This window comes from Ichthyophthirius multifiliis (genome assembly GCF_000220395.1).
Source record: "Ichthyophthirius multifiliis unplaced genomic scaffold scaff_1120509251086, whole genome shotgun sequence".
NCBI lineage: Eukaryota > Ciliophora > Oligohymenophorea > Hymenostomatida > Ichthyophthirius > Ichthyophthirius multifiliis.
Window position 1 is genome coordinate 11,766 of NW_004086216.1, and position 13,585 is coordinate 25,350.

Sequence of the window (13,585 nt, forward strand, 5' to 3'; positions counted from 1 at the left end):
TAATTAATTTATTGATGATAAACAACGGTCTGTTAAGCTTTTTCTCTAATAATTTATTGCCTAATATATATTATCTTCATCTTCGTATTAATTTTATAGAAAAATCTATTTAATATTTTAATCATTCATTATATTTTTATTTATAAATAAAAAAAAGAGAGAAAAAAAAAAAAAAAATTAATTAATTTTTAGAAATAAATATATAGATTTTTTTATTATATATTTATTGAAATTATATATATATTTATTTATTTTATTTTTATTTTTTTCATAGAACTTTTTTTAATAATATCATAGTAGACTTATCATCTATTAGTCTTTTATGAGGAATAAGATGTACAGTTTTTTTAATTTATTAAAAAAGAATAAAAATTTTCTAATAAATATAAAAATAAGCAATAAAGAATATTAGAACATAAAAAAGACCTTGAATAATATATACTTAGAGTATTTTATATTTATATTAAGATATTAAAGAAACACATTCATTTTTAAACTAAAGGTCTATCTTTTCAAAAATAATTAAAATTAGTAATTATAATATAATTTAATCTTCGAATTCTTATTTATTTATATATTCTTATATTTAAATATTAGACCATTGTTCTATTTGAGTTTAAGAAAATAATAAAAAACACTACTAAAAGTATTTATTAACCCTTAGTTCATTCGTTTTATTAAATAACATATATTTATTTGATTCTAATCAGAAAAATATTAATCTTAACATAAATTTCCCTAAATAGTTTATTAAATATATTTTCTAAAATCTTCTGAAAGTTCTTCCTTTAAAGGGATTTTAAGAAATTCTTGCATAAAGTATTAATTTGTTTTCTAAATAGAAGTTCTTTTAATATTCTTTATATATTCTAAATAATCATATTCCAAAATATTTACATTCGAAATCTTAGAAAATATTAAAGTATTCTAGCAACCTAATACTATAGAAAAATTATAATAATTATCCAAAAAGTTAATATATTAATTTATTTTATATTCATTCTTATATAGAAATTATATGATAGTTTAATAACCCTATGTAAATAAGAATATTAATATATATATATATATAAATATATATATATATATATATATATATATAATTTTTTTATATTTTTTATATTTAATTTACATTCACAAATATAAAAAAACTGTAAATTAAGAGTACAAAGAATCTAAAAATATGAGAAAAAACTGAAATATTTTAATAAGAAATTCTATCAACTAAATAATTACTTTCTTTCAAATTAAAACCGTGTATTTTTTTTTTTTTTGAAAAATGATCTTTATTAAATTCTATTTCTACATTTTATGCATTTTCATACACATAAAATTTCACAAAATATCTATCGTCAGTCTATTATAGTGCCTAAATTATTTAATAACTAGAATTTATTTATTGTTCGGCTTCTTTTTAAGTAATTTTAGCCACTGTAAATAATATTTTCTGCACTAAAATTTTAAACTTCACCAAAGGATATATCAAAATCAATAAATTCACCAAAATTATAACTAAAGATAAAACAAAAGTATATAAATTAACATTTTATAGTTTTTTTTAATTAAATTCTATATTTTATAAAATATTCTCGTTTATAAAAATGACTTTTTTCTAATTAAAAAATTCAAAATTTTTCAAAAAAAATTAATTCTAATTAACATTCAAAATCACCAAAAAAAAAATTCATAAAAATTCAAATTCTAAAAAACGTCTTTTTTTTAATAATAAATATACACATTTTACCATAAATCATTTATATAGTATTAAAAATCATACTAAATTCTCATTTATACAACTTCATGTATTTAATTATTTATTTGTTTTACCGAAATTTCTTTAATTTCATCAAAAAAGGCCTATTTTTACTCATTTTTATGAAAAAAGTACATTATTTTGACATAAGAACATGTTAAACTTTCCCTTAAATTCAAAAATGAAAGCAGTTCTTATAAAACATTAAAATTTTAACTCAAAATAACTAAAATAACTATACAAATAATCACAAAAAACATAATTTAAACTAAAAGATTTACATATAAAATCTTCATAAATAAATGCACTTTTTTCTAGTCTATAGATTTAAATATTTAGTTTGAAAAGTCAATACTTTATTTAGAAGATGTTATAATATGTTATTGTTCTTCGTTTTTTTATGATTTTTAAGTCTTATATTCCAAAAAAGATTATTGAAAAAAACTTTAATTTGTTTTATTTGTTTATTATTTCGAATTATGGGAAGATTTATAAGAATTTTCGTCTTTATTATCTAAATTTTCAAAATCTCTTTACTTATGTAATACCTATTTAAGGATAAAATCAAGTGGATTTTGATTTGATATGTTCATAGGCTTTTTTAAGAAAATCTAGGAGGAAAATTATTCTTATAAAGGTGTATTTTTTTCCATCTTATGGTAAGTTTCATTAAAAGATTCTTATAAATTAAAGAAATTTCTCTAAGAAGATAAATAATAATTATTCGGTGTATTTTCAAGGTTATTTTATATTTAATTTCTAAAAGATTGATGAGTATTGTTTGTTTGTGTATCACATATTTTATGAAAAACAGTATATATATTTTTTAATTAAGTTTAAGCTTTCATAAATGTAAAAGGAGTTATATTTGATATATCAATTATATAATAGAAAAACATAATATTATTAGGTAAATCGAATTATTCTTTTATAATATTTATTGTTATATTATATATAAAAACATCATTCTGGGAGTAAAATTAGCAATTATATTTTAAAAATTAATCTATTATATAATCATCAATTTAATTATTCTATTTCTAGAAATATTAAAATTATTAAATTAATAATGAAACATCTATGTATATGAAAATAGATATTTAAATATATATTAATAATATATATATATATATATATATATATATATATATATTTATATTTATATATTTTTTTCTATATACTTGACGGTATTATTAGTTTAATATTATGAAATATACCCTTATTTTTATTATTAATAATTATATCTTTTAATTAAGGAATAAACAATTAAAAAGGCGAATTTTATATATATTCTAGTTTAACATCAGGATCAATTTATTAAAAAAAATTATAATAATTTCTACAAACTCCTTCCATTCCAAAATTTTAATTTATAAAAAAAAAAGCAGACTCAGTTTTCAATTTAAGAATAAGAGATGAAAATGCAAAATCATCTTAAATTTAAAAAAAATAATTTATAAAAAATTTTATTGGAATTAAAAAGTTTTCCTTATCTTTACCAACTGAAATTCTATATTTTCTTAATATTTTACTTTTTCCTTCCAAAACTAGTCTTTAAACAATATCGTCGTGATTTTTTCCTATAATATAAGGCATTAAACAAACAACATTTTTAACTAGTGAATCAAAAGACACTTTTTTATACCCGAAAAATTCAGGAGTTCTTTCAGAGTATTTTATTATTTTTCCTCTCTAACTTCTAAAAGATGCTATAATTGATATTACGTTTCCATTTAAAATTGTTAATGAATGAATCATGTTTATATCTAATAGGTAACTTCTGCTATTTATTTCATTTATTATTTTCTCTATTTTATAGGATTTTAAGTAGTCATTAAGAATAAAATATCTTAATAAGGATATAAATTTCAAATAGTATATATTTTCTGGTTATTTTTATAGGTATTTATATATTTCATATTCGATTTTTTCGCAATTCTTAATTAAGCTTAACATATCATTTTTTAAAACATCAAGATTATAATAACCTTAGATAAGTTTTTATAAATGAAAGGTTTTTTGTTTAAATAAATTAATTAAATTTTATTTAAAATGAATCTTTTAAAATTCACTATGTACAAAATTATCAAAATATTTTAATTAAAAATCTTATTAATTGTACTTTAAATTTAAATGAATATTTAAAATTCCTTTATTAATATAATATTAAAAATATAAATAAATAAATATATATATATATATATATATTATATATATATATCTTTAGATTACATGTATTTTTATTTTATTTTGGTAAAAATAAAATTAGTTAGTGAAAATTCAATGATTAAATTAAAAAAAGACAATTTTTTTTAAATTGTTTCATTTAAAATAAAGATCTGTAATAATTTTATTTAGTTAACATTAAAAAATATACATATTTTGTTTAAATTTCATAGATATTATTATTTTTATTACTTAATATTTAATATTTTATATTATTATTTAAATTATAATCAATAAAATCTTATATCCATTTATTGAATATTTCAACATTTTCTTAATATAGAATTTCATAAAAATATATTTTTTTGCATATACAGTTTATATCTCGGCAATATTTTTGGTGATCCTGTAAAATACCTCCTAATAATGCTTTACTTTTTTAACAATTACCCATTTTATCACTTAAAAAAATTATGTTTTTTATATATTCTTCTATATTTTTTGGTTTATTATAATTTTGTTTTACATTAATATATCTAATTTTATTCATTTTCAATTCAAAACTGGTATTTATACTTCCAATTGTAAATGAAATTCCAACTAAACATATAAAAACGTAATCTTTTTCATTAAAAAAATCACTAAAAAAATCAAAAACTACTAAAAAAAATGCTGAAAATAGCACCATACTATATTATTTAGCCAAAAAACTATCATAAAAAGGAAAAAGGATAAGCAATTCTAACAAATAATAAGCAAAAATAGCAAAAAGAATAAAAAAAAACACATATTTTTCACTTAATCTAACATAAAAAAACTGTATTAAAAATATTAATAAATACTCAATTAATTTTCTATAAGAAAAAGCAGTTTTCAGTCGAAAAGAAGGTATTAGCTCTAAAGAATTATTTATAAAAAAGACCAAAATAAAGTTAAAAACAAAAAAAATCCAATTAAAAGCATAAAAAATATAAATTAAATAAAAATCTAAATTAAAATTCATATAATTTTTTCCAAAACACTAAAAAAAAGTAAATAATTATACTATTTTTTACTAAAAATAAACCCATTTATAAATATTAATATAAAGTCTAACTATATATAATTAAAAAAGATGACTTTTTTTATTTTTTAAAGGCTATTATGTACATTTAAAGGCTAAAAAAAAAAACAAAAACTAAATAAAATATCATAAAATAATAAAATTATTTAATAAAAAATCGGAATAAAAACTATTTCTTACTCTAAATATTTCAAAAATACATTTAATTGAGTTTAAGTCAATATGTTATACCATTTTTATAAAAAATAGTCCTCAATATGTCTCTACTTAATATTTTGGTATTAAAGTTATGTAGTATATATTATTAGAAAGTAATATATTATTAAGAATAATTAAAATAGAGTTTCTTTGTCCTTTTTTTGATGGTCTTATTCCTATATATAGTAATATGTATTAGAAAATATTTCTGCAAGTTTATATTTATTCTTAAAGTAATATTTATACATAATTAAATGGTTTTAATTTTCTTTTATAGTGTTAATTAATATGTTATGTATTAACTTTTTTTTATAAAAAAAAATATTTAATTTTTGTATGTATATAAAGAAATATACATTTAAATATAATTTATAAATATTAAATATTAATTAATACTTTTAAATATAATTTTTTTAAAAATTTTAAATAAAAAAAATATTTTTAAAGAATAATAATTAGGTAAAAAATTATATATGTAAATATATATTTATTTACACTAAAAATAAAATTATTTTAATTTATTAATTTTATATATTTTAAAGTATTATAAAATATAGAGATTAAATTTAAAATATAACAAAAAAATAATAATATTTTTAAATAAAATATAATATAGTAAAATTACTTTTTAATATAAAAATAATAAAATTGGTAAAATTTTTTAAAATAATACTTATTTATAAATATATATATATATATTCATGAAAATAAAAAGAATTTAAATACTTCACAATTTATAAAAAATATTAAAATAAAAAAAAAATATTATAATTTTTTTTTTTAATTATAATATATATATATATAATATATATTATATTTATATATATATTTTTATTTTTTAATATATTTTAATATATGTTTATTTATTTTTATACATAATTTTTGAATTTATATATTCTAATGTGTTATTACATATATATGTATATATACATCTAAACAAATTCTTATCAATAATTCATTTATTTTCAATTTTTTTTTTAAAAATATATATTATATTAAATATAACTTTTACTTTTTTTTAATATACATTTTATAAAATAGATTTATATATATATATTTATATTATAGATATTATATTATATATTTTTATTTTTTTATATATATATATTTTTAAAATATTCAATAAGCCGATATTTTATTCCAAAATTTATTTTATTAATTAATTTTTTTCTTATTATTATTTTTAGTTTTTTTTTTCATTCCAAATTCATCTTTATTATATCTTATTTTTTTTCCAAACTCATCATATTTTTCTATTTTTCTTTCCTATATAAACTCCTTAATTAAATTGTTTTCACTTTCCATTTCTTGTACATATTTATCTTAAGATTCAATTATAGCCCTATCTATTTCCATTGCAACTATTCCTTTACTAATTTTCCCTTAAATTAATCCTTTTTAATATTTCTCTTTTATTTTATTTTGTACAATATCCGGAATAATTGTCATTAATTCATTTTAGAAATCTTCAATTTTCTAATTGAATTTACTAATAAAAAACTTAATTTTCGGTCCATATTTCATCCCTAATTACCTGCACATTTTTCCTGATAAATATCCTGCAAATTAGTTTAAATTTTTATTAATTTTTTTCATCTTTTCTTCCCTTAATTTATTTTTTTCTTCCTCCATTTTAATTTTCAATATACTCTTCTCATATTTCAAAAATACAATATCCTCTTCACTCTTTATTTAATTTTACAACTCCCAGAACACATAAACTACTGTCAAAGCGTTATTTGCACAAACATTTTTAATTAAAATCTCTTCATTTACCAATAAACTATCCATATTTATCTTACTAATTGAAAATTCGCTAATTAAAAAATTCTTCATATTCCCCAAAGTCCTTTTCCTATGTATTTCCCACATTTAATCTTCCATGTTATCTTCATAGACTTCATTTAATTATTTGGAAATTACCTCTTCGTTTTCCAAATCTGGTAAATCCTTAAAAACTTTATGTTTTTTCACTTTTTATCCTCCATTTAATTTTTAATTATCTGAAAAGTCTATATTTTCCTACATTTTTTTCTCATGTAACTCTCTCTAATGTTTTTTGAAAATTTCCTTTCTTTATTTTAATTTTAATTTCCGATTAAATTCCTAGTTTTCTTCCTAAAACTTCTTCTAAGCGAATAAATCTTCTTTACAAATTTCCTTTAAAGTCTCTATATCTCCTTCTGACTAAAATCCCAATTTTAAAAGGGCTTTTTCTATTCTTTTTTCCTAAATAAGGAACAAGTTTCTATTTTCATCTTAAAATTCCTTTAAAATCGCCTTTTTATCCTTCTCGTTTTCACTCAAAGCCTATAATTGGCTTGTGTTTCCATCTTAAATTATCAAATCTTTGAATTTCTAGTCTTCTTTTTCCTCAATTTCTGCCGCATGCACTTTTTATGCTAAAATCATCTTTTTTTTAAGCTTTTCTTCTTTCTATTTTACCTATTCTTCTTCCACAATTTACTGAATCTTGACTAATAACATTTCTTGTTCTTTCTTTTTCAACCTATTAGGGTCTCCTTCTTCTATAACGTCATTAATAAGCTATTTTCTATCAATTTACCGACCTTTTTATGCCAAAGGAGACATTAAATATGCTCTCAAAGCTGCTTTTTTAGACTCTTGATCTACAATTTCTTCCTCTGATAATTTTCTATCCAACTTAACATATTCCTATAGAGGTAATTCTGTTATTTTCAGATGTTCTTTGTTTTTATTTTAATCTAAAATTTATTTAAACTAACTCAATGATTCCGCATGTTTCTACAAAATCGGATTTTGTGCAAAAACATTAAATTTTTCTAAGTCTATTTTCTCTTCTATTTTCTCTTCTTTTTTCTCCTAATTTTCATTTAAAATATTATCAACAATATCCTTTTCACTTAAACCCTTTTCAAGGCCATTTTTTACTTATTTTTCTATTTCTTTATCTAAATCATCTATAGCCTCCTCATATAGTATATTATTGAACATTTTTTAATCTCTTTAGTCTTATTTTAATAATTTCTTTATTTCATCTTAATTTGAGTCTATTTCTTATGTATTTCTTTCTATTAATAAATCCATTTAGGCTTTTTTTGTCATATATATATTCTCAGGCTTTTTTCTTTATATAATATCATATTTTAAATCTTTTTCTTATTCTTCTTCTTCTTTTTAAGGTATTTATTTGGTATTAGATTATTTTTATATGTTTTTTATTTTCCGGAAATTATATATGTTTGTTTAATAAAATGTTTATTTAAGTTTATTTATAAATGATATTTTTATTATATTTTAGAACATGTTTTTATTGGTATTTTTTTTTATTTTATTAATTTTTTTATTTTATTTTTTTGTTCGAAAAAAAAAATATATATATATACTTTTTTATATAGATATATTTTATTTAGTATGAATATACATTTTTTTCATTTTTTCATTAGTTTTTCAATAAATAATACAAATACAAAAAATATAATAAATAATTGAATTTTCATAAATTTCTTAAATAAACTATAATTTAAGATTAATTTTCATAAGTAATTGCATATTCATATTCATTAAAAACAACTTTTTTTATATATAATTAAAATATTAATTTTTATAATGCTTTTTTTTTATTTTATAAATTCAATCAAAGAAGAAAAAAAAAAAAATAAGCTATAATTAATTTATTTTATAACTTTTTTTTTTGTGAATAAAGTTTTTTAAGAATAAAAATTAGAGAAAAAAAAAAATATAAATATATATATAAATATATAATTATATATATATATATATATATATATATATATATATATATATATATTTACTATTTATTTTTTAAAATGTATTGTCATTTTTTTTTATAAGCTTACAAGCACCTTCTAATATTTTTAATATATTTTAACTTATTTTTTTATTATTTTATAATTTTCCACTACTCTATTATAAAAATAATATTTTTTTTAATATTAATAAATAAATATGTTAATGCAATTTGTTTTGCAACTAAAAATTTACTTTTATAATTTCTCCTTTAAAATCAATCACAAGAGTTCCTATTATTGATTAATCTTCCATTTATATATATTAATTATTAAGAATTTTAATAAAAATATTCTTTTATTTATAAACAAATTATATATTAAATAAAAATCTCTAAATTTTCTTATTTAATTAATATTTTTATTTGTTTCTTTATAATATTTATTAAAATAAATATAAATATATATAATATTTATTACTTTTTATTTTTAATACAATAAAAAGTTAAAATATATATATATATATATATATAAAAAAAAGTTTTTATAGTTAATTATTTTGTTTATTTGTTTTTCTTCTAAAAAATAAACAAAAATCAAATTGTATTTTTATTTAATTAAGAAGATTTAAACGAATTAATAAAATTATCTATCTCTTCATTTGATACTTCTTATATTTTTAAAGCTATGTTATTTTCTTAAATATCGACTTCTTAGAATTTAATAATATCCAGTTTAATCATTTCTTTACAAAATTCGTTTAAAGTCTTAAATAAATCTTCCGAATGATAATATTAATTTAAATCTTTTTCCAATATTTCTTATGTTTCTTTACATTTTTCTTAATCTTTTTCTTTAAAAAATTTCTCTAGATTTTACTGTATATTTTAAGTTGTTTTTTTATTTTATTATAAGTAATTTATTTTATTTTTAAATTAAATTAAATTTGTTGCCTATACTTCCTATAAATGAATATTAACTTATTTTCTTTTTAATTCTTTTATTAATTCTAGGTTCATTTTCTTCTATTACATTTAAATATTCAATAGGGATTTCTCGATTTCTCTTATTTATTTATTTATTTATAATCGTGATTATATTTTTACTTATTTTTATTCTTCTTTATCCATTTCAAAGTATTTTTTTTAATTTTCCTTTTCATATTCATTCTCTTATTTTTAGTCTACTTAATTCTCTTATTTTTACTCTCCATATAAAAATCTGTTTATATAATAATGAATATAATTATTGTAATAATACATTTTTTTTTTAATTTTTAAATTTTAAATTTTAAATATTTTTCTTAAACACTCAAAATATATTTTCTTTAATATTTTAGAAGAAATTATTAAAAATATAAAATTTTTTGTATTCTTTTTTATTTTGTCTACTCTTATTTTGAGTTTTATTTATATTTATTTTATTATAATTAATAATATGCTCTTATATTTCTCTATATATAAATAAAAAAAGTTAAATCAAAAAAAAAAACTCTATAAAAAAGATAATAAATAGCCTAAAATATGAAATTCTTTATATAAAATTTTGTTAAAAAATTTATTTATAAATAAATTATATATGAAATTATTATTTTGAAAAAATAAGTATATATATTAAATTTTAACTAATATCTAATTTGAATATATAAATATATATATATAGATATTTATAATTACCGATATATATTTAAAAAATAGCTACATATAAATAAAAGAAATATTAAAATAAATAAAATTTTATAATTTTATAAATTTACAAAAAATTAAATTTAAAAATATAGATTTATTTAAATGTAAATATGACTTAATTATAAGATAAATCAGATTAAAATTATTGTAAATAATGTACAATAAATCTTCATAATCATAAATAAATGAAAAATCAATTTAAATAGAATATAAAAAATATATGTCATAGAAAAAATATAATATCATAAATAAATATAAACTTTTTTTTAAAAAAAATATATATATTTTAAAAATATACTATTTAAAAAATCATTCTGAAAAATAATATATAATATAATAATACATAAAGGTAAAACAATAAACTAAATATATTTATTTGAAAAAACGCAAAAAATAAAAAAATAAAAATAATTTCTAAAATATTCAAAATTTATTAATTTGAAAATTTTTGAAATTAAAAGAAATTTATTTGATTATTAATCAATATAAATATTATATTAAAACTGGATATTTAAAAAAAAAAAAATATGTTTTTACTATTAAAAAAATTTGTATATAATATATATATATTAAAAAGTTCTAAAATATTAAATAAAATAATACTGTAAATGGAAAATAAATAGAATAAAATTTAATTTTATATATAAATATGCGAATCAAATGTAAATAGATTATTAATTAGGAAATAATTTAGATTATGACTTTTTAAAGAAAATATCTTCATATATAAAAAATTTATAAATATATTAAAAAAAATAAAAAATTTTAAGAAAATTAAAAATAATATTTATTATAGTAATACTATAAATAATTTTTTAATAAAGTAAATATTTATATATATATATAGATAAATTTTTATATATTTATATTTTTTTATTTTAAATTTATATATAATAATTAAATTTTTTACTTAGCTATTAATATTTGAATATTTTTACTATATTAATTATATATTACTCAATAATTTTATTTATAAACTATATTTAAAATTAGGCATATTTATAACTCATTAAATTTTATATGTTTTTATTTATTAAATAAGATATATTAGTTATTAATTAATTTTAAATTTATTTTTTGTTTTAATTAATATTAATTTAAGGATTTTTTTAATATTTATTTGATAATTATTACTAATTTATTTTGATTTACGTTTTTTTAATTTTATTTATAAAAAAGTTTTGATATTAAAGACATCAATAACATTTACAATATAATAAATTACTTTAAATTAGATATTTTTTTATATTGATTTTTATTCTTTTTATTATTTTAAAATAAAAATATACATTTATAAGATATAATATAATCTATTCTTATTTTTATATTTAAATATATATAAATTACAAAAAAAAATGTAATTTTAAATTTAAATATTTTAAAAAAATTAAACTTGCAAAAATATACTTATTAAAATATATATAAACGTGTTTAAATCATTTAGCAACAGCCTTTTCTTCTAATCTTCCGTAGAATTTAGCTTTTTCATCTTAGGTTTAGAATCTACCATGTCCTAATTTGGATGAAGTATCAATAAACTTAAGATTGATTTATTCTTTAGCAGCTCCTTTAGTGTTAGTAAGTAAACTCTTTCTAAGTACAAGAGGTCTTTTCTTGGGTCCAACGCAACATCCTTTAATCATAATGAAATCGTTTTTAACGACACCATAGTGAGGGAAACCTCCCAAAGGAGTGATTTATTTATCAGTAAGATCTCCTTATGTAGAAGCGTTATTTTTTTAATCTCCTTTTCCTACTCTGTAGACTTTTTTATTAATTTCAGTTCTGTGGTGATATCCTAATTAACCAGCTCTGGCTACTGTGAATCTAATTCTGGAAGGATGCCAAGCTCCAATACAACCTACTTTTCTGTAACCTCTGTGTGTTTTTTTTTATAAGTGTTTTACACCAAATCTTTTAACGACGCCGGCAAATCCTTTACCTTTAGTTACACCAATAACGTCAATCATTTCATTTTCTTAGAATAATTAATCGACTGTAACTTCTTTTTCGAATAAACCTTTAGCGAATTCAACCTATTATATATATTTATATAATACATTTATATATAAATATTTACTTTTTAAGCAACTGTGCCACCATTAACTTAGATTTCCAAAATGTGGTTTTTCTTTTATCTGAAATTAAGTTTGTTCATATTGGTATGGGCAATAACTCTAACTACAGTGCAGTATTTTTTGATTCTATTAATAAGGATATCTTATTCTTTTTAATTGAAATTAGTCTCGTGTTTAGTGAAGGCTTTTTTCTTGGAATTAGTCCAGTTTTTATAGAATCTTCTTTTAGTGTTCTTATCTAAAGTTTTAGTCCAGACAGTACATAAAGCTCTTAAACCTCTAGGAGTATTAATATAACCAACTAAACCTACAACAGTCATAGGAGGACATTCAATAACGGTAACGGCTTCAACTACTTCCTTCTTGTGGTTTTTAGAACCAGGTCTTTCAACATCTCTTAATATGTGGGTCATACCTGCCTTGAATCCGGTGAAGGCGGTCAAGTGGGATTTCTTGGAAGCATCATCTCTGGGAAAAGCTCTGCATCTACCTCTGTGATGTCTAGTTCTTCTTCTAGGTCTGAATCCTAAGGAACCTCTTCTGGGGGCTTCGAATTTACGATGGGACATTTTTATTTTTGATATTATTTTTTTTCTTTAATTTTTTTTTTCTTTAAAATATTTATTTATTTATATATATATGTATATTTTCTTTTTTAATTTTTTATACCTATAATAAATATATTTATTTATTTATTTATTTTGTACTTATTATATATTTTATTTTTATATTTAAAATTATATTAAGTAAATTTAAAAATAAATAATTAATATTAATTTGTTTTATTTATTTTTTATTAAAAAAATGTATAATTTATTATTTAATTATTATAAAATAAAATTAATTATAAATATATATATATATATATATATATATATATATATATATATATAAATAAATAATTAATT

The 13,585-nt window shown here is 16.7% G+C and overlaps 2 protein-coding genes across 2 annotated transcripts, besides 20 other annotated features; one reads left to right on the forward strand and one right to left on the reverse strand. All coding sequences in view use genetic code 6, as the record gives it.

Annotated features, from left to right (window-relative positions):
• Positions 1 to 206: 206 nt before the first annotated feature.
• Positions 207 to 258: a microsatellite.
• A 797-nt stretch (positions 259 to 1,055) lies between these two features.
• Positions 1,056 to 1,102: a microsatellite.
• A 1,755-nt stretch (positions 1,103 to 2,857) lies between these two features.
• Positions 2,858 to 2,920: a microsatellite.
• A 990-nt stretch (positions 2,921 to 3,910) lies between these two features.
• Positions 3,911 to 3,965: a microsatellite.
• Positions 3,926 to 3,974: a microsatellite.
• Positions 3,975 to 4,842: 868 nt separating this feature from the next.
• Positions 4,843 to 4,899: a microsatellite.
• Positions 4,884 to 4,916: a microsatellite.
• A 622-nt stretch (positions 4,917 to 5,538) lies between these two features.
• Positions 5,539 to 5,591: a microsatellite.
• Positions 5,592 to 5,965: 374 nt separating this feature from the next.
• Positions 5,966 to 6,009: a microsatellite.
• Positions 5,971 to 6,054: a microsatellite.
• Positions 5,993 to 6,054: a microsatellite.
• Positions 6,055 to 6,221: 167 nt separating this feature from the next.
• Positions 6,222 to 6,290: a microsatellite.
• Positions 6,225 to 6,292: a microsatellite.
• A 1,697-nt stretch (positions 6,293 to 7,989) lies between these two features.
• Positions 7,990 to 8,024: a microsatellite.
• Positions 8,025 to 8,535: 511 nt separating this feature from the next.
• Positions 8,536 to 8,593: a microsatellite.
• A 308-nt stretch (positions 8,594 to 8,901) lies between these two features.
• Positions 8,902 to 8,973: a microsatellite.
• A 723-nt stretch (positions 8,974 to 9,696) lies between these two features.
• IMG5_140040 (hypothetical protein) lies at positions 9,697 to 10,005 on the forward strand (the record flags this gene model as incomplete). The annotated part of the gene is made up of 1 exon (XM_004031342.1): positions 9,697 to 10,005. The coding sequence occupies one exon, from the start codon at positions 9,697 to 9,699 to the stop codon at positions 10,003 to 10,005; it is 309 nt and encodes a 102-aa protein (XP_004031390.1).
• An 805-nt stretch (positions 10,006 to 10,810) lies between these two features.
• Positions 10,811 to 10,857: a microsatellite.
• A 13-nt stretch (positions 10,858 to 10,870) lies between these two features.
• Positions 10,871 to 10,909: a microsatellite.
• Positions 10,910 to 11,325: 416 nt separating this feature from the next.
• Positions 11,326 to 11,385: a microsatellite.
• A 518-nt stretch (positions 11,386 to 11,903) lies between these two features.
• IMG5_140050 (ribosomal protein, putative) lies at positions 11,904 to 13,297 on the reverse strand. Its single transcript, XM_004031343.1, has 2 exons — positions 12,680 to 13,297; positions 11,904 to 12,635 (listed from the first exon to the last, which is right to left on the reverse strand). Exons 1-2 carry the CDS (start codon positions 13,244 to 13,246, stop codon positions 12,036 to 12,038), a joined length of 1,167 nt encoding a protein of 388 aa, XP_004031391.1. The 5' UTR covers positions 13,247 to 13,297; the 3' UTR covers positions 11,904 to 12,035.
• Positions 13,298 to 13,522: 225 nt separating this feature from the next.
• Positions 13,523 to 13,570: a microsatellite.
• The last annotated feature ends 15 nt before the right edge of the window (positions 13,571 to 13,585 follow it).